Source organism: Falco cherrug, chromosome 1 (genome assembly GCF_023634085.1).
Source record: "Falco cherrug isolate bFalChe1 chromosome 1, bFalChe1.pri, whole genome shotgun sequence".
Taxonomy (NCBI): domain Eukaryota; kingdom Metazoa; phylum Chordata; class Aves; order Falconiformes; family Falconidae; genus Falco; species Falco cherrug.
In genome coordinates, this window is record NC_073697.1 from 38,488,198 (window position 1) to 38,512,413 (window position 24,216).

Genomic DNA, 24,216 nt, shown 5'->3' on the forward strand with positions numbered 1-24,216 from the left:
AGGACAGCACCTCTGAGGGGGGGGCGTCCCTACCCCTGGGCTGGGGGAGAGTTTGGGGTCCACCAGCACCCACAGTCTCAGCTGGGCTACGCTGGCCGTGGCGGGGGGTCTGGGCCCCCTGTTAGCCCTGTGGCAGCGCTGGTGTGGCTGTTCGCTCCCCTGGCATGCGTCGAGCTGCAAGGCCTCAGCTGCCTTCGAGGGGGTCCCTGCATGGGTGCTGCCCACCTGGGCAGAGTTGGGCGGTGGCAGTGGGGGGCATGGAGACTCCCCCCACTCCTACCTGGTCAGGGTGCTGGGGGGTGCGGGAGGGGTGGGACGAATATCAGGTGGCTCCCGGGGCGGGTGCTGGGGGGTTGGTGGGGACAGGGACCCAGCTGAGCTGCCCTGGGGCGGGGGGACACCCTGTTCTGAGGCAGCCGCAGCCCCCACCGCTGGGTGCACCCCACGGCGAAGGGCTGGGGATCCCAATACCCTGCCCCATGGGGCCATCCCGGCTCCCACCCAGTGAGGGCCGGGGGGGTCTGACCCCGGGTGAGGGGGGCAGCTTCCCGGGGGTCCCATGGGTCTGGCGTGGGATGGAGCACCACATCTGCCTTTCCGGGACTCCAGCAACGGGAACAATGTGGGGGGCCGAGTGGGGGCTGAGTGCTTCCAGCTGGGCTGGGCTGGGACCCTGAGCTGCCTGGGGTGCGGGGGGCAGGACCCCAGGGGGCCGTGGGGTGCAGGGTGAGTGCTGGGAGTGTGTGCATGGGGGTGAAGCCCCCCATCCCCTCTCCCTGGGGCTGTACCCACAACCCCCATGCACTCCTGCTGCTGTGGGGCTGGTGTCACCATCCCTGGGGTGTCCCCACGCGCCACCCCCTCCCTGCTGACAGACCCCCAAGCCAGTGCCCTTCTGCAAGGCCTTTTATTTCCATGTCAGAAAGCACCCCTGCTCCGAGGGACCCTGGCACCTCTGTCCTGTGCCACTGCCACGGGGGGACTGGGACTCCGGCAAGGGCACCCTGTCCCCAAGGGCAGGCGGGGGGCTGCCCCAAGACCCCTGCAGTCACCCCGGGCAGGGGCCAGGGCCACCAGGCGAGGACCCAGCACCGAGGGAGTGGGCACTGGTGGGGACACACGTGCTGACACTGAGCAGGGCACAGCAGCATCACCATCACTGCAGTGGCACAACACAAGGGGGGACACATGGGCCACCTGCACGGGTGGCATGCAGGCGCGGGGGAGTGGGGTTGGTTGTTTTTTTTTTCCCTTTTTCTTTATTTACAAAAGTCCCGGCTGCTCCCTCCCAGCTGGGAGGACAGGGAAAACCCTGGCAGGAGCTGGCAGTGCCAGGGCTGGGGGTCTCCTGCCCACCCTGCCAGAGCCCCTGCCCACTGGCTCGCCTGCTGCTAAAAAGAATAATAATAATTATTATTAATAATAATAGTGATAATAATGAGAAAAGAGCTGCAGTTGTGTCCTGGGGCAGCCAGCCCTGGCGGCTGATGGGGTCGGGAACCATGCTGTCCCCATGCTGGGTTCAGCTCGGGGGCCAGGGCAGCCCAGACCCCTGCCTGGGCGGCACCGAGGCCCTGATCCTGCACGGGGGTGCGGGGCACACGCAGAGATCCGGCCTCGGTCACCTGGGAGCTGCGAGTGGGCGGCTCCAGATGTGGAGCTGCACATCTGGGGAGAGAGCGCTGGCCATGGTGGTAAGAGAGCCGGGAAGCGTGGGGGGGGAAGCTGGGTCCCACCGGAGCATCCATTCCACCCCCAAGCATCCATCCTGCCCTGGAACATCCCTCCCACCCCCGAACATCCATGTTGTCCTGAAGCATTCATCCTGCCCCAGAGCATCCATCCCACCCCACAGCATCCATACCACCCTGGAGTATCCATCCTGTCCTGGAGCATCCATCCCACCTCTGAGCACCCACCCTGCCTTGGAGTATCCATCTCACCTCCAAGCACTCATCCTGCCTCGGAGCATCCATCCCACTTCCATGCATCTATCCCGCCCCAAAGCACCTCTTCTGCCCCAGAGCATCCATCCCTCCCACCTCGGAGCATCCTGCCCATGGCTGCCACTGCCCCACACTCCCACAGGTCACTCGGTGTCTTTCTGAGGCTAAACCCAGAGCGTTTGGGTTATTCCCGGGGCTCCCCCAAGGCCCCTCGGGGGGCTGCCTGCCGAGCCGAGCCGTGCCAAGCCATGCAGGTGCTGGTCCTGGCCAGGCTCACCCCCTTGCGAGTGGGCTGAGTTCCGTGGGGCCAGGCTGGGGTGGCCACAGGGCAGTGGGGTGGTGGGTCCCACAGCCCCGCGCGCCCCAATCCCCATGGAAGTGCCCAGGAGTGGGTCGGAGGAGCCGGCACTGCCACGCTGCATGGCCACTCTCAGTCCTGCTCCGTGTCGCGGCTCCAGCGCTGTCCCAGCTCATGTGGGTGGCACGAGGCGGCCGGGCACGGCTGCAAAGGAAGGTGAGGGGTGGGCACGCTGCAGTGGGGGACTCCTGCCCACCTTGGCTCTGCTCCCCTTGCCCGTCCCAACGGGATGGGGCGGTCCAGCGCATCCCAGGACCTACTGTGCTTAGGAATAGGCCAGTCCCTGGAGCGGCCGCGCGGGCGTGTGGAACTTGTCCGAGTCCTCGAAAGCGGGGTCTGAGCAGTGGGAGGGAGGCACAGAGAGGGGGTGAGCCGAGGCAGGGGAGCGGGGGGCTCAGGGCCGAGGGTGGCATGGTGCACCCACCCCCGTGGTGCAGCCCCAGCCGTGCCCCCGCTGCAGGGAGGGGGCACGGCATCAGGCAGGGGCGCAGGCAGGCGAGCACAGGCAGCTGGTAGGGAGGGGTCTGCTCGGGCAGGGTGCTGCTGGGAACCCCCTCCGTGGGGCAGGGGGCACCCCGTCACGGGCAGGGAGGGCAGCCCTGCCTGCACTGGTCTCACCTTGCAGGCTGCTGCTGCTGGTGCTGGCGCAGGCAGGTGGCGGGGAGGTCTGCGGCCGCACCACGGGGGCGAAGGCGCTTTTCTGTTTCACCGCTGAGATCATGTTGACGGGGGAGAAGGAGAAGACCCCGGTGGGGGTGGAGGCGTTGGTGCCTGACGGGAGGGTGATGGAGGAGGCGCCCAGCGGGGGGCTGGCGGGCATGACTGTGGGGAGAGACCCACTCAGGCTGGGCAGAGCTGGGTACGGGGCATCGTGCCCCATGCGGGATGTCGGCACATCCTGGGCAACACCACGTGGGACCCAGCTTGCAAGGGACATGGCCAGGGCCAGGGCTGTCCTTGGCTCAGCTGACTGTGTCCCCACTCCCCCTTGCCCTTGCTGCCAGTTTTGGCGACACCCCAGGGCTGCTGCATGGCTTTGGGACATGCCAGGGCTGGTGCACGGTGTTAGTGACACCAGAAGCTGATACACAGTGTTGGGGACACCCCAGGTGCACCTTTGGGACACCCCAGAGCTGGTGCATGGTGCTGGGGATGCCCTGAGGCTAGCACATGGCTTTGGGACATCCCAGGGCTGGTGGGTGGCATTGGGGACACCAGAAGCTGGTGCATGGTGTTGGTGACACCCTGGAGCTGGCACATGGTGTTGGGGACACCCTAGGGGCTGGCACATGGTTTTGAGGACACCAGAAGCTGGTGCATAGTGTTGGAAACACCCCAGGGCTGGTGCATGGTGTTGGGGACACCCCAGGGCTGGTGCATGGCATTGGGGACACCCTGGGGCACTGACTCACTGGCGTAGGGGGAGTTGGCGGTGGAGCCATTGAGGAAGCTGGGGGAGCCGGGCACCCCCAGGCCAGCCATGGTGCTGCCACCGTAGCCGTTGATGCCGGTGCCACCGCTGTAGCTGCTCTGCTGTGGTGTGGAGCTGGGCACGTAGCCCCGTGGCGAGACACTGCCCGTGTTTCGGGAGTAGCCTGGGGGCGAGAGGGGGCAAGAGGGGCCGGGGATGGCACGGGGCAGGCAGGGACCCCCTCCTGCTGCCCGGCGTGGCCCCCAGCCCACCTTGCTCGGTGCCCTGTGGTGAGTCACCGAGGTTGACAGCCAGCTGGCTGCCGAAGGAGTTCACCCCCATCATGCCGGCGGGGCCATGGGTGCCAGCCAGCGAGGACAGCTGGCCGGGGTTGCGGGGAACGCTGTAGAGCGCCTCAGCGATGTCTGCCGCTCGCTTCAGGATGATGTCCTGGGGGAATGGACATGGGGGTGGCATCACCCTGTGGCACACAGAGCCTGGGGTGACCCTAGGGCTGCACGGGGCAGAGATGGGGTGGGGGCGGCCAAGACCCCCCAGCTTGTGTCACCTCCCAGGGCACCTCAGGATACAGGATGGGCAGTGATGGGGCGAGGGGTCTGAGACCCCCCAGCTTGTGCGGCTGGCTAGGAAGGACGTGGGAACAAAGGCAGCTTTGGAGGCGCCAGCCCCGCAGCCTGACCCGGCAGCTCTCCTTCCTTGCAGGTGGGGGGCTCGGGGAGGGGGGCCCACAGAGCTGACTCAGCGCCTGAGGAATCCTGATGTGAAGCAGATGTGGGGCTGGGAGCCCAGGGCCGGCTCCTGTGTCCTCGGCTCCAGTGCTGTGGGCTCAGCGTGCACACCCCACTGAGCCGGCAGGGTGGGGGGCTGGGGGCTGGAGGGTGGGAAGAGCTGGGGGGGCTCGGCAGGCCGGGGGGCCGCGGTACCTGGTTGCTGTGTGGCATCCCATAGAGAGCTTCCACCAGGTCAGCCGCCCGCTTCAGCAAGACCTCCTGGGCAGGGAGCGGGACGGGGCTCGGGGGGGGCCGCACCCCCGCCCCAGCCCCCTCTGCCCATGGGGAACATGCAGACACCCTGCCCCACCATGTCCCCATGCCGCTGACACGTCCCCACACTGGCGACATGTCCCCACGCCAGCACCTCCCTGAGTTGCCATGCAATGCCCAAAGCCCCAGCCCAGCAGGGGACTGTTGTGCTTCCCCCAGCCCCCCCTGAGCTCCACATGTACCCCCCCTCCACCCCATGTACCCCCCAGCCATCCCGGCCCTGCACTCTGCCAGACGCTCGCACACAGCGGGAGCTGAGGGTGAGAGAGCCAGGCCAGCCCACCGGCTGCACCCAGCGCTGGGGGGCACCAGGGCTCTGTGCCCCCCTTCCTGTCCCTTGGGTACTGCCAGGGAAGACCCCTGAGTATGGGTGAGGTGGTGCCCAGCACCCACGGGTGATGGCAGGTCCCATGGGTGTCACTGGGTGCAGCAGAGAGCACCGCATGGCACCCCTGCCAAACCCCGGGGGGGTCCCTACCTTGGGCAGGCGCTCAGGGTCCCCGGGGTGGCGGGGTATGACCTTCTGCAGCCGCTGAAACCCGTAGTCGATGGTGGGCTCATTCAGTGCTGCCGAGAGAGAGGGGCTCAGCCACCCCAGCCCCCCTGCCCCACCCCACGGGGAAGCTGAGGCACAGACTGTGGGGCACAGGGCTGAGCTGTGGCATAGCAAGGGGGGCAACACCCCCTGCAGGGACACCTCAGCTGTCCCCTGCCTGTGCCAACAGCCCCTGGGCCCCTTCCTCTCCCACCCCCTGTCTGGCAGCTGCGGCCCCCAGCCCCACTGCTGGGGGTCCTAGGGGGGCAGGACGGTGCCAGAGTGGGGCAGGAGCCAGGGTGATGTGCAGCATGGAGCTGGTGTGAGGACAGACCTTCCGAGCTAGCAGCAACACGCTATGGCACATGGCCACCATGGCGGGACCGATTGTCCACTGCACTGGGCACACTGCCCCGCTCACCCCACACACGTGTGCATGGCCCCGCTCACCCCACACACGTGTGCATGGCCCCACTCACATCACACACGTGTGCATGGTCCTGCTCACACCACACACAGGCACACTGCCCTGCTCGCACCACACACACCTGTATGGCCCCACTCACATCACACACGTGTGCATGGCCCTGCTCACACCACACGTGTGTGCACAGCGCCCTGCACACATGTGCAGGGCCCCTGGGCTTGCTGCCTGGGGGTTTCAATAGCAGTCTGCAGTAACCCTCACCCCCTCACCCCAGTCCTACCCCCTCCCCTTGTGCCCTGCCCAGCCCTCACCCTAACACAGCGGCAGTGCCAACTGTGGGGGGTCCCTGGGCAGGGCAGTGGGCACAGAGATCCCCTGGGCACCCTCCTGGGGGCTCTGTGCCCCCTTCCCGGCAGTCTGCGCCCCCCTCACCGGTGTAGACGAAGCGTCCTGGGGCGCCCTTGCAGAACTGCTTGGACTTGTAGGAAAGCGTGACCTCCACCACGCCGGGGATGTGCCGCGGGGGGGTCTGCACCCGGATGGCGTGAGGTGTGATGAGCTGAGGGGTGAGACGGGGCTCAGCCCATGGCCGTGGCAGGGGGTCACGCCAGCTCCCCCCCCGCACCCCCGCAGCCCCCTACCTCACTCCACACCAGCATGGTGCCAAAGACGACCTGCAACCCATCAAAGAAGTTGTCGCCGATGACGATGACGGTGGCACCTCCAGTGGTCCAGCCCTCGCTGGGGCTGATGGCTTTGATGCAGGGGGTGGCTGCTTCGGGCAGGAGGGGAGAGACAGGGCAGCAGTGAGTGTGGGGGCACGCGCGGCGGGAGCGGGGGGCGCCGGGGTCGGGGCCGGGGGCGCGAGGCTGGGGGAGAGAAGGCAGAGAGGGAGAGCAGAGGCAGAGAGTGAGAATCAGGCAGTGGCGCGGGGCTGGGGGACAGACATGGGCAGTCACAGACACACGGACACACAGACGAAGGTGGGGATGGAGCAGGAGAGCACGTGCAGGGATAGACAGGGAGGATGGAGAGTGCATTGGCATGGGCAGCTGCCCGGGAGCATGCACAGGACAGATGGACAGACAGCAGACAGGGCAGACAGATGGACAGGACACATATGCACTGGACAGGGAGATACAGACGGACGTGGTAGATGCACGGACGGATGGAGCAGCGGATGGACAGAGAGCACCTGGGAGGCCAGGACAGTCTGCACATGTAGGACAGACGGAGGGACGAAGGGACAGACAGAAAACACATGTGCATGGCAGGTGGATGCAGAGGCCATGTGTGCGTGCTGGGCAGATGGACAGGTTGTCAATAAGGGGCCGGGTGCCCACCTCCAGGGCTGCCCGGGGTGCCCAGGGCAGAGAGGTGCCAGGGGAGCTGAAGCAGTGTGGGGCACAGCTGGGCACAAGCACGCCTCGCCTCTGGGGTCCCAGCAAGGGCATGCAGTCTCTGAGGCTGCCCTGGTGCCGTGGGGTATGCACAGCTGGGGGGTTACCCTGGCATCGTGGATGGCACGTGGCCATGGGGCTGCCCCAGCACTGTGGGGTGCACATGGCCGTGGGGCTGGCTCCGGCATAGCCGGGGCAGGGGATGTGGCAGTGGGAGCAGCACCCACTGGGATGGACAAGCATCTGCCCCTCCGTGCGGCTAAGACACGTGCCGGGGCATGGCACACGTGTGTGCATTAGCGTGTGCTCTGTGTGCACTCCAGGTGCCCGTCAGGGACTCACCTTCGGAGGGGTCGAGGCGCCGTGCCCGCCGCCCATGCTTGGAGTTGTTGTGGACAAACATGTTGTCTGACACGGCCAGGACGTGGCCATCCACGTTCACTGTCGTCGACACAACCACCTGCAGGACAGCCAGCTCAGGGCCACCGTGTCCCTGCGCCCCACGGCCACACTGGTGCCCAGTCCTGGGGCCACTGCAGAGGCCAGGGGTGGCATGCTTTTCCATGGGGACCCTGTGGGGTCCTACCCCCTGCCATGGGGGTGTCACCCCACACTGGGGTCCTCAACCTCTGCTCATCTCTTGTGCCCCCCTGCACCCCTGAGCATCCCAGGGCTGTCATGGGTGCCCTCTGGACCCCCGTGCCTTGGTGGTGACACGTGTGCATATCTGCACCTGCATGGCTGTGCACGCCTGTGAGCACATGGGTGTGCATACATGTGCACGTGCCAAGGGGCATGTGTGCATCTGCACATGCATGCGTGTGCAGAAGCACTTGTGTGTACGTGTGCACACACAGGTGTGCATACCCCCGTGTGCACGCATGCGTGTGCCCCCAGAGCTGTGCAGTGCTGCAGGGTCCCAGCCCCGGCCCTGGCACTCCCATGGCATCAGCACCAGCCCGTCACCATGCCACTGGCCTGGGGGACCCCGGACCCAGGGGACATCCCAGCCCATCCTCTGAGGCTCCCCCCCGCGCACCCCGCTTCCCCCCCCCCCCCCCCCCCCGCCTCCAGCGTGGACTTGGCTGCTCTCCCGGAGCTGCTTGGCGCTATGCAAATTGGATAGGTCGTTAATCATGTAAAAATGTCACAATTATCATATCTTTACGAGAGGCCCTAATGAAGGCGCCCGTGCTGGGTGGGGGACGGGCCGGACCCCCCCCTCTGCTCTGCTCCCGAACTTCCAGATGCTGTGGGGAGAGCTGGGCTGCGGGCAGGGGCCGTGGGGAGTGTGCAGGGAGCCAGGGGAGCTGGGGGCTGCCGAGGGGGCCATGGGAGTTAGGGTTTGCGAAGAGATCGAGGGAAATTGGAGTTTGCCCGGGAGGATCTGCAAAGGGGGCGAGGGGAATCGGGGTTTGCAAAGGGGTTCAAGGAGAATTAGGGTTTGCAAAGGTAGGCAAGGGGAGCTGGGGATTTGCACAGGGGTACAAGCAGAATTAGGGTTTGCAAAGTGGTTGAGGGGAATTAGGGTTTGCAAGTTAGGGTTTGCACAGGGGGTAAAGGTGTTGGGGTTGGCAAATTAGGGCTTGCAAAGGGGTTCAAAGGGAATCAGCGTTTGCAAAGGGGTTGATGGGAACCGGGATTTGCAAGTTAGGCTTTGCAAAGGGGGCAAGGGGAACTGGGGTTTGCAAAGGGCTTCAAGGACAATTAGAGTTTGCAATTTAGGGTTTGCAAAGGGGTTCAAGGGGAATTAGGGTTTGCAAAGGGAGGCAAGGGAAACTGGGGTTCACAGGTTAGGGTTTGCAAAGAACTGGTTGAGGAGTATTTGGGTTTGCAAAGGGGTTGAGGGGAATTACAGGCTCAATTCCCCCCTAATTCCCCTTGACCCCTTCAGGAAAACATGAGGTCTCCAACACTGTTCCCTCCTGCAGTCCCAGTGCGTGGGGCAGGGTTTGGAGGGAGATGGTGTGTGCTCACCTGGAAGCGCCGCATATCCCGGGGGTTCCCCGCATTCTTCAGGCAGTTTTGGTTGCATTTGAGGAAAAACTTGAGGAAAAACCTGGGATGGAAGGAAAGAACCCAGTGGTTGGTGCCAGCAAACTGGGGGGTGGTCCCAGAGACCCTGCAATCTCCCCCCCCCCCCCCCATCCCTTCCTGGTGCTGGAGCAAAGCTGGGGTGAGTGTCCCCACTGTCCTGGTGTCCCCAGATGGAGGTAGCACTATGTGTGTCCCACCATACACTGGAGACAAGCGTGGGTGCTCCCTGTCATGCACAGCGTCCTGTGCACCCCACCATGACTGGCACATGTGCACAGCTGAAAAGACACACCACGTCTGCACCCAGGTTTGCACGCTGCCGTGCGCACACGTGTGCACTGCACAGCTGCAGGGACCCCAGGACAATCTGTGGGACCCCCCTCAATGTGCAGGGTGCTGCCTCTCCCTGCCCATGGGGGTCTGGTAGGTGCCAGGCTGCTTCCCTGGTGGAAGACGGATGGGCAGGAGGGTGAGCTGCTCCCACCACGTCCCGGCCTGATGAAATATTCAGGCTGCTTGTCCACGGCCCTGTAATCAGCCTCGGCCCCTCAATAATTAATGGGCAGCAGCAGCAGCGGCAGCAGCAGCGGCAGCACTCACGCTAGGGGCTGGGACCAGAGGAGAGCACGTGGGGACCACGGTGCACATGCGTGGGGATCATGGTGCACATGCGTGGGGACCACGGTGCACACTCCTGGGAGCACAGATACATGGGTGGGAGCATGGATCCAGGCCTGGGGCACGGCCAGATGTGCTCCCCAGGACGCCCACTCTGGGGTCCCCCTGTGCACACCAGTGTGTGCACCAGCACTCTCACCCCATGTGCTGTTGGGCACCAAGCTGAGAGAACCATCGCCCCTGCCCCTAGTTGTGGGCCACCCCATGGTGCATGGCCAAAGACATGCACAGCCATGGGCACCTTGTGTGGCCACACACGGGCACACTCACCCTGCACACGCTCGTGTGGTAAGTCGCTGAGCTGTGCCAGGGCATCTCACCGTGCCCAGCTATGGCCCTGTGCCAGCTCACCGCACTGTCCCAGCTCGCTGCACCGCACCAGGGCACTGTGCCACGCATGGCCGCTGCGCCGTGCCAGGTCACTGTGCTGTGCCAGGCCACTGTGTCCCTCTGTACCATCTCCCTCCTTTGGCCCGGCATGGGGCAGCCTATCTCCTGGCCTCCTCACCGAAGTGCCTGGGCTCTGCCCTGCCCACACAGGTGGCACTGTGGCAGGGCCTGGGCACTTCATGGCCACTGTGCCATCCTGCCCCATCCCAGTGTCCATCCTGCCCCATCCCACTGTGCCACCCTGCCCTATCCCATCTCAGCAGCCTGTCCCCGCATCTCTCTGAGGATCTGACCCTGGCACCTTATCCTGACATCACTCCACAGCACCTTGCCACAGACCCCTGCCACCGGCCCCTCCAGCCACCCCCTCAAGAGCTGCAGTGGAGCTGGGGAGGGGGACAGAAGGGTGGGGAGGGGATGCAGGTGCCCAGTGGGAAGGTTCCCATGGCCCTGTTAGCTGCTGGTGGAGGCTGGAGGGGAGGACGGGACCTCCAGAGATGATGAGGCACCTGGGGACGTGGGCACCCCTGGGCTCCCTGGGATGCAGGCACAGGGATGGGAGCAGTGGGCACAGTCCCCCTGGCCCCACATCCCTCCAATCCCATCCCTGGGGAGCATGAGTGAGGGTCACACAGCACCCGAGGCCATTGGGGTCTCTCTCATGGGATTCTGGGCACTCTGGGGGACCCCTGAACAGAGAGGGCACCCCAGAGTGTGCCCCACCAGGGGTCCTGCCCTCAGTCAGTGCCAGGGCACATGGAGAGGGGCTCCCACACTGGTGCTGCTGAGATGCTGCCCATGGGGGACGGTTTTCGCGGGCAAGGGCAGGAAGAGGGGGACCCCCCCGTGTCCCCCCATCACCCATCACCTGGCAGGTGGTAATCAGGGGAAGGAAGGAGCTGAAAAACGGCAGGAAAACACTGCCCCCCCACCAGGAAATTGACAGGGGAGGCATGGGGCTGGGGGGTGACCCCCCCCAGCCCCCCCCACCCCCCGGCCCTGGCTCTGCACTGCTGAGGGGGGGATAATCCTGAACCCCAGGTCGGCCCCGTCCCCCCCCGAGCAGCAGCCGCACATATGGGCCCGGGAGTTAAAAATACAGGCACTGTGCATGCATTAGCATCCCTAATGCACAGCGCTCCCCATTTAATATGCAAATTCCCGGCGCTGCTGCCGAACACCTTCTGTTCCGAGCGCATAAATTTGAATTTGCAATTAGAATAATCTTGTATAATTAATGAAAAGCGTCAATTTTAGCTCCTAAGTAATTTGATTAACATGTTGATAGGGCACTTATCTGGCTCTCTAAACCAGTGGGGCTGGGCGTCGGGCTGGGGCGCGGGGCTGGGGGGGCTGGGGGGAGTGGGCGGCAGGCTGGGGACCCACCTGGCCCCGGGTGACCCCCGGGGGCCCTGGGGACGGAGGAGGATGCGGGGGCACTGGGAAAGCCGCCCCCCCCGGGGCTTCCCTCAGCACAGAAGAGGGAAGGGGATGCCACCAGCCCAGGGATGTCACTTCCTTGAGGCACAGCCCCGAGGGGTCCTTGGGGAGAAGGGGGCTGGGGGGACCTTGGGGGACACTGACCCTGGGGAGGCGGGTGGGATCCTGCTGGGATCGGCCCCAGCCTTCAGCACAGGGGGGTCACAGGGCACCCCGGGACCCCCTGCGCACTCCAAAAGCACCAGCATGGGTGCAGCACCCAGGTCACCTGCAGGACAAGGTGGCTGAGGGGATGGGGGTCAGAAGGACACCGTTACTGGGAGGTTTGTCTTGGCTGGGCAACAGCAGCTGCATCCCGTGGCCGTGCTGCAGTTCCAGGGGCCATGATCCCCACAGCTGGCCAGAGCACAGCTGGCCGTGGGTGGTGGGGGTGGCACAGCTGGCTGCCGCTGGCAGGGCAGAGGGAGCCCAGAGGTCGGGGACCTGCTGCAGGGGGCTGATATCATGCTGGGGGGCCGGGAGCAGGGCCTGTTCCACCCCTTGTCCCCAGGGACCCAGCACCCTCCAGCACCCCGGGGACTGGGTGCAGGGAGAAGCTGCCCACAGGGAACGCCCTGGGACCAAGGGACCCCACTTGCAGGCAGGGTGAGGTGAGGGGGGGGCACAGTCCCCATCCTCCCTGCTTACCCCCACCACAGCCCCAGTGACAAGATGACAGAGCCCTGCAGGGCAAGCCAGAGTCCCTAAACCCCTCAGCACCCCTGGGCTTTGCTTGGTGTCACCAGAGAGGTGCCAGCCTGCCAGGAGATGCATGGGGACAGAGGGATGAGGACACAACACGCTGGCTGGAGGGACAGAGGGACAGACAGGTGGCTGCAGACAGACAGACGGATGGACAGACGGACAGACGGATGCCCACCCTAGTGCCAGGAGGATGCGGTGACCGTGCACACACCAGTGAGCGCCGTCTGTGCCAGGCTGGCCTCTCTGATTGCCCTCTGCCCTGGTCCGGTGGCTCGTCCTGCCAGGGAGGATGGCAGCATCCCTCCCCGCGGGCACACGCCTAAGGACACTGTGCAGCACTGGGGGGTCCCTGCTGCACGTGGCCCTGGCAGCGGGGCTGCCACGCGTGTTCCCTGCCACTCGCCCGAGCGGCTGGATGCCGTCTGATTTATTTATTTTGTTTGATGCACGTCGGAAGTGCCGCGCTGACGGCAAACGGCGCTTTCCCCATCTGTCACGGCTGGCTGTCACCGCGGCACAGCCGCCAGCCACCGCAGCGAGCCAGACCGGGGGGCACCGTGCGCCCTCCTGGCCTCCACATGCGGCTCCCCCAGCTCATTAGAGCTAATGAGGCAGTGCTCACACCCGGTCCCCAGCCCTGGGGACTCCCTGTGCCAGATCCCGGGGGGTCCCCCTGCTGCTGCCCCCCTCCCTCCATCCCAGTGAGGTGCAGGGGGGTCCCACGCCCAGGCCCCCGGTACCTGTCGATGATGACGGGGTCGGAGGGGGTCTCGTTGCGGTTCCCGCAGCTCTTCTTGTCGCAGCAGCGGCTGGGCATGGCCAGGGAGAGGAGCTGGTGTGAGGGGAGCTGGGGGGGCCAGGGCCAGCCCCACACATCCCAGCCCCCAGGGGAAAATCTACCAGAGCCCCACTTCCCACCCTTGGACCCCCCACCATTGCCTAGCTGCGAAGCAGGAGAGTCCTGCTCCACGGTGGGATGGGGTGGGAGGCAGAGGGGCCCAGGGGGATGGGCTGGGGTAGGGGGACGCCAGGTCAGGGACACTGGCTGTGGGGTGCCAGGGCGTGAGGGGCCCATGGCAGAGAGGGCATCCCTGGGGTACCCCTCTTACCCACCCCACTGTGGGGCTGGGCTCCGATCTGGGGCTCTGTGGGGCTCAGGGTACACCCCAGCCCCGGGAAACACTCTGTGAGCCATAGGGGGCTCTGAACCGGGGGTCACCCAGCCCCACACCATCCCTGGGGGCTCCACATCACCCACAGGGGACACGGCCAGACTGGGCTCATGCCACCACCAGCCCCCGAACACGGCAGTGCCAGCCCTGGGGAGCGCAGCGGGTAGGGCGGCCTCGGCCCTGGCATCGTTAGCACGGCTCCTGGAGATCAATTAGCCGCGCTGGCACGGAGCACTAATTTGCACAAACACCGAGCGCGAGGGTGGTAAACAAGAGCGGCGCTAATGGGGCACGGGGGACCCCGCGCTGGCAGCAGGCAGCTGGGGCTCCCCCAGTCCTGCACCCCTGGTGCTGCTGGCCCCCCACGGGATCCCCGCCGGCCCCCACCTACCTGCACATGATCTCATGGGTGAGGAGGACCCGGCACATCTCTGGGTTCTTGTCCTGCCCCTCGTAGATGATGGCCTGCGGTGGGGAGAGAGCGCGCAGGGGGGGGGTGCCACCGCCTGTCTGTCCCCGGCCACGGCTCCAGCCTGTCCCTGACCCATGGACCTTCCCTGGGTGGGCCCAGCAGGCTGGGGGACTCCTTGGGCAGCCGGCGGGGGAGAGGGGCTGAGCCAGCCACGCGCCTCTGAGGAGTCATGGGGGCGGCTGTGCACACGCGTGTGCCTGTGCACGGGTGTGTGCAGAGCTGTGCATGCCCACGCTGCGCACAGCTGCACGTGCCAGGGCACGGACACGTGTTTGTGCACGGGGCAGGGGGGTGTGCAAGCACAGGTGTGTCCGCTCTGCCCACTGGGTGTGCACACACAGCTGCGTGGCCTTACACACACACGCCTGGCTTGCACACACGTGTGCAGCAGTGCCTACTGTGCACACACAGAAGCAGGCCCACCTGGCATGCACACAAGTGCACACGCGTGTGCAGGCGGCCCCGGGGGCTCGGCGGCCGATGGGGTCAGGGGCTGTGGTGCCAGGGGTGTCAGCCTGGCCAAGCCACCAGCCCCACGCCGTTACCTGCTTGGACATGGAGTCAATGAGGCGCACGTAGAGGTCCTGCTCAGTCCGGAGCCCTGCAGCGAGAGGGGAGGGGTCAGCCCTGCCTGCGCCCCCCAGGCCCCCCGGCCCCGGCACCCACCGTTGCTGTACAGCAGCTGGAGGCGGTAGTGGATCCCGTTGTTGGTTTTCTCGCCGTTCTGCTCCTGGGGGGGAGGATGGTTGGATGGGAGGGGGGGACATGATGGTGCCCCCTTGGTGCAGCCCTCTGGCAGGCCCAGCCCCAGGCTGTGCAGCTGCTCTGGCAACTTCCCACATGTGCAATGAGTTTGGGAGAGGTCTCAGCCTCTGCAGCACAGGCTCCCGTGCCCCTCCAGGAGCAAGGAATGGCTCAGTGGAGTGACCCCATCCCCGCCACAACCCCATCCCCATGAAAACCCAGGGCTCTCACCCGTTCCTTCTCCACAAAGTCGATGAAGGAGGTGCGCTCGATCTCCACGGGCTGGCCCTGCCGGTCATACATGGCCAGGACAAAGTGGAAGAAGTTGGATTTCCGCAGGTTGGAGGGGGGCTGCTTCTCAAAGTGGGCTCGGGCCAGGCCCACCCCGCTGCCGGCAGGATGAGGAGGGGTGTGTGAGCATGGGGTGGCTGCTGGGACCGCCAACACCCCCTCTCTGGGACCCCCAACTCCCCCTCCCCAGGGCCACCCCATGGCCAGGGGACAGACTCAGTGGGAGCTGCCAAACTCCCCTGTGGCGGGCAGCAATGCTCCTTGGGGTGCTGTGGATGGGGCGACACACAGAGTGGGACACATCAGCAGCATTCCAGGGGACAGCCAGCAGCTTTTCAGCCCCCAGCTCTGCCTAAGCCCGGGGCAGCCACTGGGGACAGGAGGGGACATCCCCGAGCCCTCTTCACCCCGGTGTGTGTCCTGCTGCCAACTCGCAAACCCACCACCTGGGCTGGCCCACGGCACCGGCTGCTCGGAAGGCCACTGCTGCTGCCCCTGCACGGAGCCCCAGAGTGACAGAACGGTGACAGCACGGGGGAGGGTGGCAGAGCCATCCCCAGGGACCACGGCTCCAGCACCGACCAGTCCTCATCCCGGCCACCTCATCCCCAGCCGGGCATGTGGTCCCTGTCCCCAGCGGTGTCCCTGCCGGTGCTGCGGCAGCCAGCGCGGCGGCGGCAGTGTGGGGGGCCGCGGGAACAGACCAGCCCCAGTGCGGCAGCCAGCGGGGCAAGGGGGCCAAGATCAACACGCGGATGCGAAACGTTCCCCCCTTTCCTGATTAAAAACATATCGGGTGACAAGGGAGGCAGGAGGGTGGGTTTGGCTCCCCCCACGCTGACCTCGGGGGGCTTAAGCTACCGGGGCCAGTTCCCACACTGCGCTGGGGACAGCCCCTGCACCCCACAGGGACCCCAAGCATGGGGCAGAACCCCACAGACCTCATGCCCCACCCCCGCAGTGTGGGGCAGGAGCCCTCAGCCCCCCAGATGCTACCATGCCCTGTGGACCCCAGTGGTGTGGGGGCAGTGAGGACCTGGGCAGGGGTCAGCACCAGGGTGCACATAAGGGACACACACATATGTGCAAGAACAGACCCTACTGCCCCCACACCCCAGCACTGCTCCTGGGAGCCCACCCAGGGGCACAGTTTGGGGGGTGATGGGCTGGGGGCTGGGTGTAACACCCCTATGCCAGCCCAAGGGTCCCTCTGCCACCAGCCCTGCCCACTGAGGGACACAACTGTCACCTGATGGGTGGCTTGGGAATGGTGCAGGTTGGGTGGAGGTGTCACATCCAGACCCCTGCCTGCAGCAGCCTGTTGGGGGGCCATCAAGGAGAGCAGCCCTGGGGTGCGGGGACACAGTGCAGGGTGGCTGCAGACATGGCACAGAGAGGTGGGGGCACCTCTCTGCCTGCAGCTGGAGGATGGAGCAGATCACCGAGCACTGCCCCTGCAGGACCCCCTGCTTACAACCCACTGGGGTGGCTGCCCCAGCGATGGGGGTCCCTCTCTTCTGCATGTCAAAGCCCCCCCCACACTCCTTGCTTCTCCCAACACTGCTCCCATGGGCCCACCCTTGCACCCAGCTGCGTGGGGACATGGGGACATAGGGACACAGGGACATCTCCCAGGGTCCCACACAAGCCATAGCCACCAATATCTCCTCCAAAGATGAGAAGAAAACAGGGTTCAGCCCTTTTGCCACAACCTGCCCCTTCACTGGTCCCAGCAGCACCCCAGAGTCTGGGCAGAGCCAGCACAGGGTGGGGAGGGGACCCCACGCACCCCCATCTCCCTTAATGATGCTCCTTGGACTTCAGTTATGCCCAGACATCCCCCTCTGACCCAGCCCTGACCCAGCTGTGGGCACCAGCCAAGGCCAAGTGCGAAGCTCAGACCCTGAAAACCGTGGGGACACCTCTCAGGGGACACTTCTCTGGGGACACTTCGTCATGCTGGAGGAAGAAGCTTGTTAAGGTGATCACAGGGGAGCCAAAACATCCCCAGTCAGCAAATGCTGGGGCACGCTTACCTGGCACATGGCTACTGTGTGCATGGCCAACACATGTGTCCGGGCACATGTGTACAGACGTGTGCACACGCGTGTCCCCAGGCACTGCTCTGCTAATGGCTGTGCTGGCTGTTGCTTGTCCCCCACCCGCAGTGCCAACAGCTTTGCTCTGAGGGTCCATCCCCACGGTGAGGTGCTGACCCCACTGGGACCCCACAGTCTCACCGGGTCCCCATCCCAGTGTGCCCAGCAGGCACACCGCTCAGCTCCCCGAGGGATGGGGACCCCCAGTGCCATGGCCACCCCACCGTCCCCTGGCCCTGCCGCGCTGGCGCCCGGCCGTGGGGCTGCCAGCTGATGGGAAGGTGCTGCGGGCAGGGCAGGGCAGCTGCAGCAAGCCAGCACCCGCCCGCGCCCCCCATTCCCCTCCGCCCCCCCAAAGCTTCGGCCCTAAAGTGCTGGGGGGAGGCGATGGAGCTGTCAGCCCGGCCGGGTAATGGCTGCATCTCCGCTCCCAGCGCTGCCGAGACCCCAGCGCTCCGAGAGCCGAGCCCGGCTGCCATTAATTATTAAAGGCAATCAGAGCATTTCCTAGCAGAGGAGCCCAGCGAACGTCTCTTACAGTAAAGCAGCATCTTCCCTTGGCGGAGCCGCCAGGCACCCGGGGCACCGTGCAATTACGCAGCCACGGCTCCCCGGGTGGCTCTGCCAAACGTGGGGGGGTGGGGGGAGCGCCGGACCCCACCCAGGAAGTTGAGACCCTGCGTGGGCACTCTGCCTTGCCCCGGGACCCCGGCCCCCCTTCCCTCCCTGGGGCACACCTGAGCAGCCCCTCTGCCCGCAGGGGCTGCAGTTATGGGTGCCAGCATCGTCCGGGGACTCTGCGGTGGCCGCAGGGTCCCACTAGGGGGTCTTTGCAGGGTGGTGGTATGACACCCCCTCAGCCAGGAGTCTGAGAGGGGTGCAGGATGTGCGATGGAGGCAGCCTGGGTCTGAGGGTGACAAGCACCCACAAGCATGTCCACACATGTGTCACAGCCAGAACGCATGGCACACACCCAGCTGCTGGACACCACGGCAGGATGGGGGGGACAGGGGGGCCTGGAGGACACCACAGGCTGCAAGGGCAGCCGGCTTGGCAGAGGCGGGGGGGCAGGGGCTCTGTGACCCCCATCCTCACAGGCTGGGCACATGGCACACAGGGCCCCATCGGCACACAGAGACACACAGGCAGCCACGACCCTGCCACCGGGCAGCATCGCTGCTCGAGCCACCGTGGTGGTCCCAGCCCCGTGCACATCCCCCCTGTTCCCCCGCACTGCCAGAGCTGGGGGTGGGTGGGAGGGGGCTGGATTGCACCCCCCTTTCTTGCGGCACCTGGGCACAGGGAAGTTTCTGGGTGTGCAGCAGCAACGCCAGCACCTCCCTGCACCCCGGCTTGGACACAGCAGCCCCCTGCACCAGCACATCCCCCCCCAGCTCCCTTGGGCCGGGTGGGACCCTTACTCCAGCCAGTCCCCGGGGGCTCCAGGCTGGGCTGCAGCGGTGGCTGTCCCCCTGGCGGTGCCTACGCTGGGCTGGGGCTGGGGTGTCTCTGCCGGGGTTGGGGGGGATCGCTGCCAGTTTTCAAGCATCCCAGAGTATCTGCAAACATGGCAGGTTTGTGGGGGACGCCGGGGAGCCCCAAGGGCTTCAGCCGCTGGGTGCAGCCTCCAGCACAGCCACAGTCCCCTGTGGAGAGCCGGCAGTGGAGCCAGTGCCACAGCTGGGGACCCCAAGCTTGGGGACAGTGCACACAGCCAGGCGATCTCATCCACAGAGTGGGTCTGTGCTGGAGGTGCTGGGGACGTCCCACTCTGCCGGGGCCCCGTGCAGAGGGAAGACGCCCCCCCAGACTCCCAAACCTGCTGTCCCCAGCTGGGCAGCAGGTGTGGGGCACCTCAGGGTGGCAGTGCGCTGGCTGGCCCGGGGCCCCTCACTCCTCCGTGCCGTGGGGCACATCCTGTCATCCCTGGAGAAAGCTGCAGCACGCTCCCACTCCCCGAAGTCCCAAGTGCACACAGCGGGGACAGCAGGAGCTGGGGTGCTGGGGACAGGGGTGACGGTGTCCCCCAGCTGCATTGGGACCCCTTTGGGCACAGGGTGGGAGCAGCAAGGGACTGGGGTGCACAGAGCCCCCCAGGGAGGGCAGGAGATGGGGTGCACACAGCCCCGAGCCCCTGGCGAGGGCAAGGGATGGGGCCAGCCAGGGCACGGGAGGGCACTGGGCTGTGGCAAGCCCGGTGATGTTGGCTGCCTGAGCGGCAGCAGCAGTTGCTCATCCCAGCCGATGCCACCAGCCCTGCCTGGGAGGCACGGATGGCACCACTGCCAGCCCTGCCCTCACCCACTGTGGCTTGTCTCAGCAGAGCCAGGGCTCAGGACGCAGGTCCCGGCACCGGTGGATGTACGGCACAGTGCGGCATGGCACAGCACGAGCCCCTCGCAGCTCCAGCAGTGGCTCCTGCCCTGCTGCCAGCACCCACTGGTGTTCCCAGCCCAGGGCAACAGACCGGGCATGCACAGGGTGCCAGGATGCCCCAGGGACCGGGGGTGCTGATGCCCACAGGGGTGTGGGATAGCCAGGGTACAAGGGGCAGGGGCTACCCAGAGGCCCAAGGAGCCTGGGGCATATGGGGTGCTTGAAGTACTCAGTGGGCACAAGGCACCTGGGATGCCCCAGAGGTCCAGGCTTCCCAGGGATCCCAGGGTGCTGAGGGTGTGGGGTGCCCGTGGTCCCCAGTGTGCCCAGGGCATGCAGGGCACCAGAATGCCCATTGTGCCCAGGATGCCCACAGCACCTGGGATGCTCAGAGCACCCGGGATGCCTGCAGAGTCTGTGGTACCTGGGATGTTTGTGGTGCCCGGGATGCTCATGGTGCTCAGGATGCCTGCGGTGCCCAGGATGCCCATGGTGCCCGGGATGCCCACAGCACCTGGGATGCCCACAGTGCTTGGGATGCCTGCGGAGCCTGGGATGCTCGTGGTGACTGGCATGCCCACAGAACTTGGGATGCCTGTGGAGCCCGGGATGCCTGCAGTGCCCGGGATGCCTGCAGCATCCCTGGATGCTCTCAGAGCCCAAGACGCTTGCAGAATCCAGCATACCCACAGCACCCGAGATGCCCACTGCACCCAGGATGCCTATGGAGCCCAGGACACTGCTGGAGCCTGGAACGCCCATGGAGCCCAGGATGCCCGCAGTGCCCGGGACACCCATGGAGCCTGGGACATTGCTGGAACCTGGGATGCCATGGAGCCCGGGATGCCCGCAGTGCCAGGGATGCCCGCGAAGCCCCTTACCTCTGCGCTGCCGTGCTGGCGTCCAGGATGCCGGTACCCTGCAGCCAGCGGACGGAGGGCAGCCCGGCGGTCAGCGGCTCTTCCTTCATGGGCAGCCCCCCCCGGGGCAGAGCCTCCTGCACGGAGAACATGGCAGGGGCTCAGCGGCCGCCCCCAACTTTCCTGCCCCGGGCCCGGCAGCGGAGCTCAGCGCCGGGCAGGTGCCGGGGGCCGCCGTCCCGGCCGCCGGGGAAGCGGCATCTGCAGCGGGCGGCCAGGAGGGAGCGGGGGGAGGCTCGGAGGGAGGCTCGGGGGGGCGGGAGGCGGAGGCAGGCGGAGGCAGGGCCGGAGAAGTTGGAGATGGAGGCGACCAGCAGCCAAGTGCGGGGACCGGGAGGGGAAGGGGCGGGGGGCGGCGGGGGGGGGGGAGGGATGAGGAAGGCAGGGGAGGGGTGGAGGGAGGGATGGAGGAAGGCTTAGAGGAGCGGAGGGAGGGATGGGGAAGGCAAAGGAGGAGTGGAAGGAGGGATGGAGGGAGGCAAAGGAGGGGTGGAGGGAGGGATGGAGGGAGGCAGAGGAGGGGTGGAGGGAGGGATGGAGGGAGGCTTAGAGGGCTGGAGGGAGGGATGGATGGAGGGAGGGAGGGAGGCTGAGAGGACTGGAGGGAGGGATGGGTAAGGCAAAGGAGGAGTGGAAGGAGGGATGGAGGGAGGCAAAGCAGGGGTGGAGGGAGGGAGGCAGAGGAGGGGTGAAGGGAGGGATGGAGGGAGGCTGAGAGGAGGAGTGGAACGAAGGAGCGGGGAGGAGGCCGGAGAGGGGCGCGGGAGGGGGCAAGCGCGGCCCGGGCTGGGGCGGGGGCTCGTTACCGGGCGGGCGGCGGCGGGCGCGGCGCGGGGCGGCGGCGGCGGCGGCGGCGGCGGCGGCGGCGGCGGCAGCGGCAGCGGCAGCAGCAGCAGGAGCGGGCGGCCGGGGGGGCCGGGGGGGCGGCAGGGGGCCGGGGGGGCCGCCTCCCCTTCGCCTCCCCGCGCCCCGGCCCCGCCGCCCCGCCGCGGCCACCAGCACCATCAGCACCAGCACCCGCCGCCGCGGCCCCGCCGCCCCGCCGGCCCGGGCCATGCCGCCGCCGCCTCCCCGGGGAGGCAGGGCCGGAGCCGCCGGGGGAGGCGGGGGCCGCGGCCGGGCAGGCTGACATCATTCCGGGGAGGAGCGGTCCCTCCCCGCGCCGGCGGAGGGGCTCGGCGGCCAGCGCCGCGCCGGGGACCGGAGGGGGCACCGGGCAGCCCAGGGGCAGCCGGGGCGGGATGGACCGGGGAGCCTCCCGAGGCGCCCGGGGACAGCACCGTGCCTCCCCCCGCGAGAGACCCCGGGCAGGCCCTGGGGGTAGCCCGGAGGGGACCCTGCCGCGTCCCCCGAGGGACTCCGGGGGGAATCCCAGACAGCCCCTGCGGGGCTCTGGGGACAAGCCAGCGGGACCCCAATGCACCCCCGGGGTGTCCCGAGAGACCCCAGAAGCAGCCTGGAGGGGACCTCACTGAGTCGCCGGAGGGACCCTGGGGAGACCCCAGACGGGCCCCAGGGACGCCCTGGGAACACCCCAGATGGGCTCTGGGGGGCAAGCCAACGGGACCCCAATGTACGCCCTTGGGATGCCCTGAGAATCCCCAGAGGTAGCCTTGAGGGGACCTTGCTGCATCCCCCGAGGGACACTGGGGAGATCCCAAACAGCCCCTGCTGGACTCTGGGGACAAGCCAGTGGGACCCCAATGCACCCCCCGGGATGCTCTGAGAGACCCTCACCTGCACCTCACAAACCTACCGTGACCCAGCGGGCAGACCCTTGTGCCCCCTCTGTGCCCTGTGTGACTCCATCTGGGTCCCCCACACCCCTGGGGTCCCCTACACTGACCCTTGGTCACTGACCCTACAATGAGCCCCTTGGTGTGACCCCAAGAAGCTACCAAGCACCCCAAAACCCACACTGTGACTAACCATGACCCTTGAGATGCCCCACATGGGACCCCTGCACTCTGGAGACATCCCAGGGTGAACCCCATGCCCCTCAGCATACCCGAGGTGACCCCCAAAACCACCCCCAGTGCCCCACTTAAACCTGACTGACCCTCTCTGGGGCACAGCCAGCAGGGTCTCAGCCCCCCATGTCACTCTGCCCACAGCAGGCCCACAGCAAAGGGGGCCCGTCCCTGTCCCCTGCCTGCTGTGCAGTCCCACCAGGCAGTGTATGGGCAGGGTGGGGGCAGGGTGCAAGGCAGGGAGGGGGGTGCCAGCCCTTCACAGCTGCCTCCAGCCCCTGCATCGCCACTGGCCTGGGGACCGGGAGCCAGCCGGCAGGTACCCCAGCGTGGAGGCATCCATCCCAGCCCTTCCTGGGGCTTCCCCAACACCCAGCGGGGTGGGCTGGCAGCCCCAGGGGGGTGCGTGTTGCCCGGGAACCCTCGTCCCTGGGGAAGGGCCCCGAGGGAGGCTGAGGAGTCAAGGCTTTGCTGGGCAGCCAGCATTGCCAGCCTGGGGGGAGGCGAGGGGGTCCCGGGGCAGCAGAGGCCTCTAGCAGCTGAAGGGGCTGGGAATCCCAAACCCCAAGTGGCTCTGGCTCTCCCTTGCGGGGGGGGGGGGGGGGGGGCCAAGGGTGGCCCTAGGGGACCCCGCACAGCCCCTCACCGGGGGCAGCATCTCGCACACTGCACCCTCGCTCACATGCAGCCTGGCCCCAACATGCTGCAGCCAGCCCCCCCCCGTGGGGTTGGCAGCAGGGGCTGAGCCCACCCGGCACCCTGAGGAGACTCCCAAGGGCTGGTGGGGCCACGATGGCTCCCATAGAAACTGTGTGTCCCTTTATCTATGCCCCCACCCAGCCTGGTGTCCATCCATCCACGCCCTGTCCATCCCAGTGTCCATCTGTCCCTGCCCTGTCCATCCAGCCATGACCACCTCCATCCTAGCATCTATCTGTCCACATCCCTGCCCATCCCAGTGTCTGTCCCTGCCTTGTCCACCCCAGTGTCCATCTAACCATCCCTGTCCATGCCGGTGTCCATCCATCCGTGCCCCCATCCAGCCCGGATACCCCAGGGATGGACAGCACCGAAGGGACCCCAGCTGCCGCTGCGGGCGGGGCGGGAGGCAGCGGGGGACCTGCTCCCTGCCCCCCATCTCCCATTTCCAGGCAGCGCCGTGCCGTGCCGTGCCGTGCCGTGCTCTGCCCGGGCGGCGCGGGGCCCCGTGGGGAGCCGAGCTCCCTGCCGCGGCTCCGGTAACGCACCCTAATGCAGGCAGCGGGGGCCCGCCAGCGCCGCGGGGGACCCCCCGCTCTCGGCTGGGGAGGGGGGGGGGGCTGTTCGGGACACCAGCCTCCTGTGGGACCGAGCGGTGGGATGCGTGCTGCTGCACCCACCGCCCGGGGGCACCCGCAGGGCAGGGGGGCGCTGGGGAGGTGGCCGGGGGTGGCAGGGGGCGCTGGAGGCGGTGGCGGGGGTCTCGCCCGCCCCGCGATGGGCTTTACGGCCGGGCTCCCCCCTCCCTCCGGCTAATGGGCTGCGGCCCCGCGGGACCCACCGCCCTCAGGGTAAGTGCGGGCGGGGCCGAGCTGGAAGGGGGCCCTTTACTGCCTCCCCAGGGACCCCCCGCCCTGGGACGCCCCCGGCCCCTGTGGGCGGCGCCGGTGCTGCCGGGCGGGCTCCCCCCGCAGCGGGGAGCTGACCCCTGCGCAGCCGGGACCCTGCCCCCAGCCCCCCTCCTGTGGGGCCGGGGCTAAGT

At 67.0% G+C, this 24,216-nt stretch overlaps 1 protein-coding gene across 4 annotated transcripts; it reads right to left on the bottom strand.

Annotated features, from left to right (window-relative positions):
* Positions 1–891: 891 nt before the first annotated feature.
* Positions 892–21,606, bottom strand: LOC102046694 (EBF family member 4). Of its 4 annotated transcripts, XM_055703064.1 has the most exons (18): positions 21,312–21,606; positions 20,467–20,582; positions 15,050–15,206; positions 14,741–14,804; positions 14,620–14,675; positions 13,994–14,067; positions 13,171–13,239; positions 9,119–9,200; positions 7,484–7,601; positions 6,383–6,516; positions 6,174–6,300; positions 5,258–5,346; positions 4,660–4,725; positions 3,988–4,165; positions 3,717–3,899; positions 2,923–3,126; positions 2,565–2,640; positions 892–2,448 (listed from the first exon to the last, which is right to left on the bottom strand). In XM_055703064.1, exons 2-17 carry the CDS (start codon positions 20,553–20,555, stop codon positions 2,570–2,572), a joined length of 1,761 nt encoding a protein of 586 aa, XP_055559039.1. In that variant the 5' UTR covers positions 20,556–20,582; positions 21,312–21,606; the 3' UTR covers positions 892–2,448; positions 2,565–2,569. The 4 variants fall into 4 exon arrangements, with proteins under 4 accessions (XP_055559039.1, XP_055559026.1, XP_055559015.1 ...); XM_055703051.1 differs by lacking the exon at positions 21,312–21,606 and having other exon boundaries at positions 6,383–6,513; positions 20,467–20,740; XM_055703040.1 differs by lacking the exon at positions 21,312–21,606 and having other exon boundaries at positions 20,467–20,740.
* Between the last annotated feature and the right edge of the window lie 2,610 nt (positions 21,607–24,216).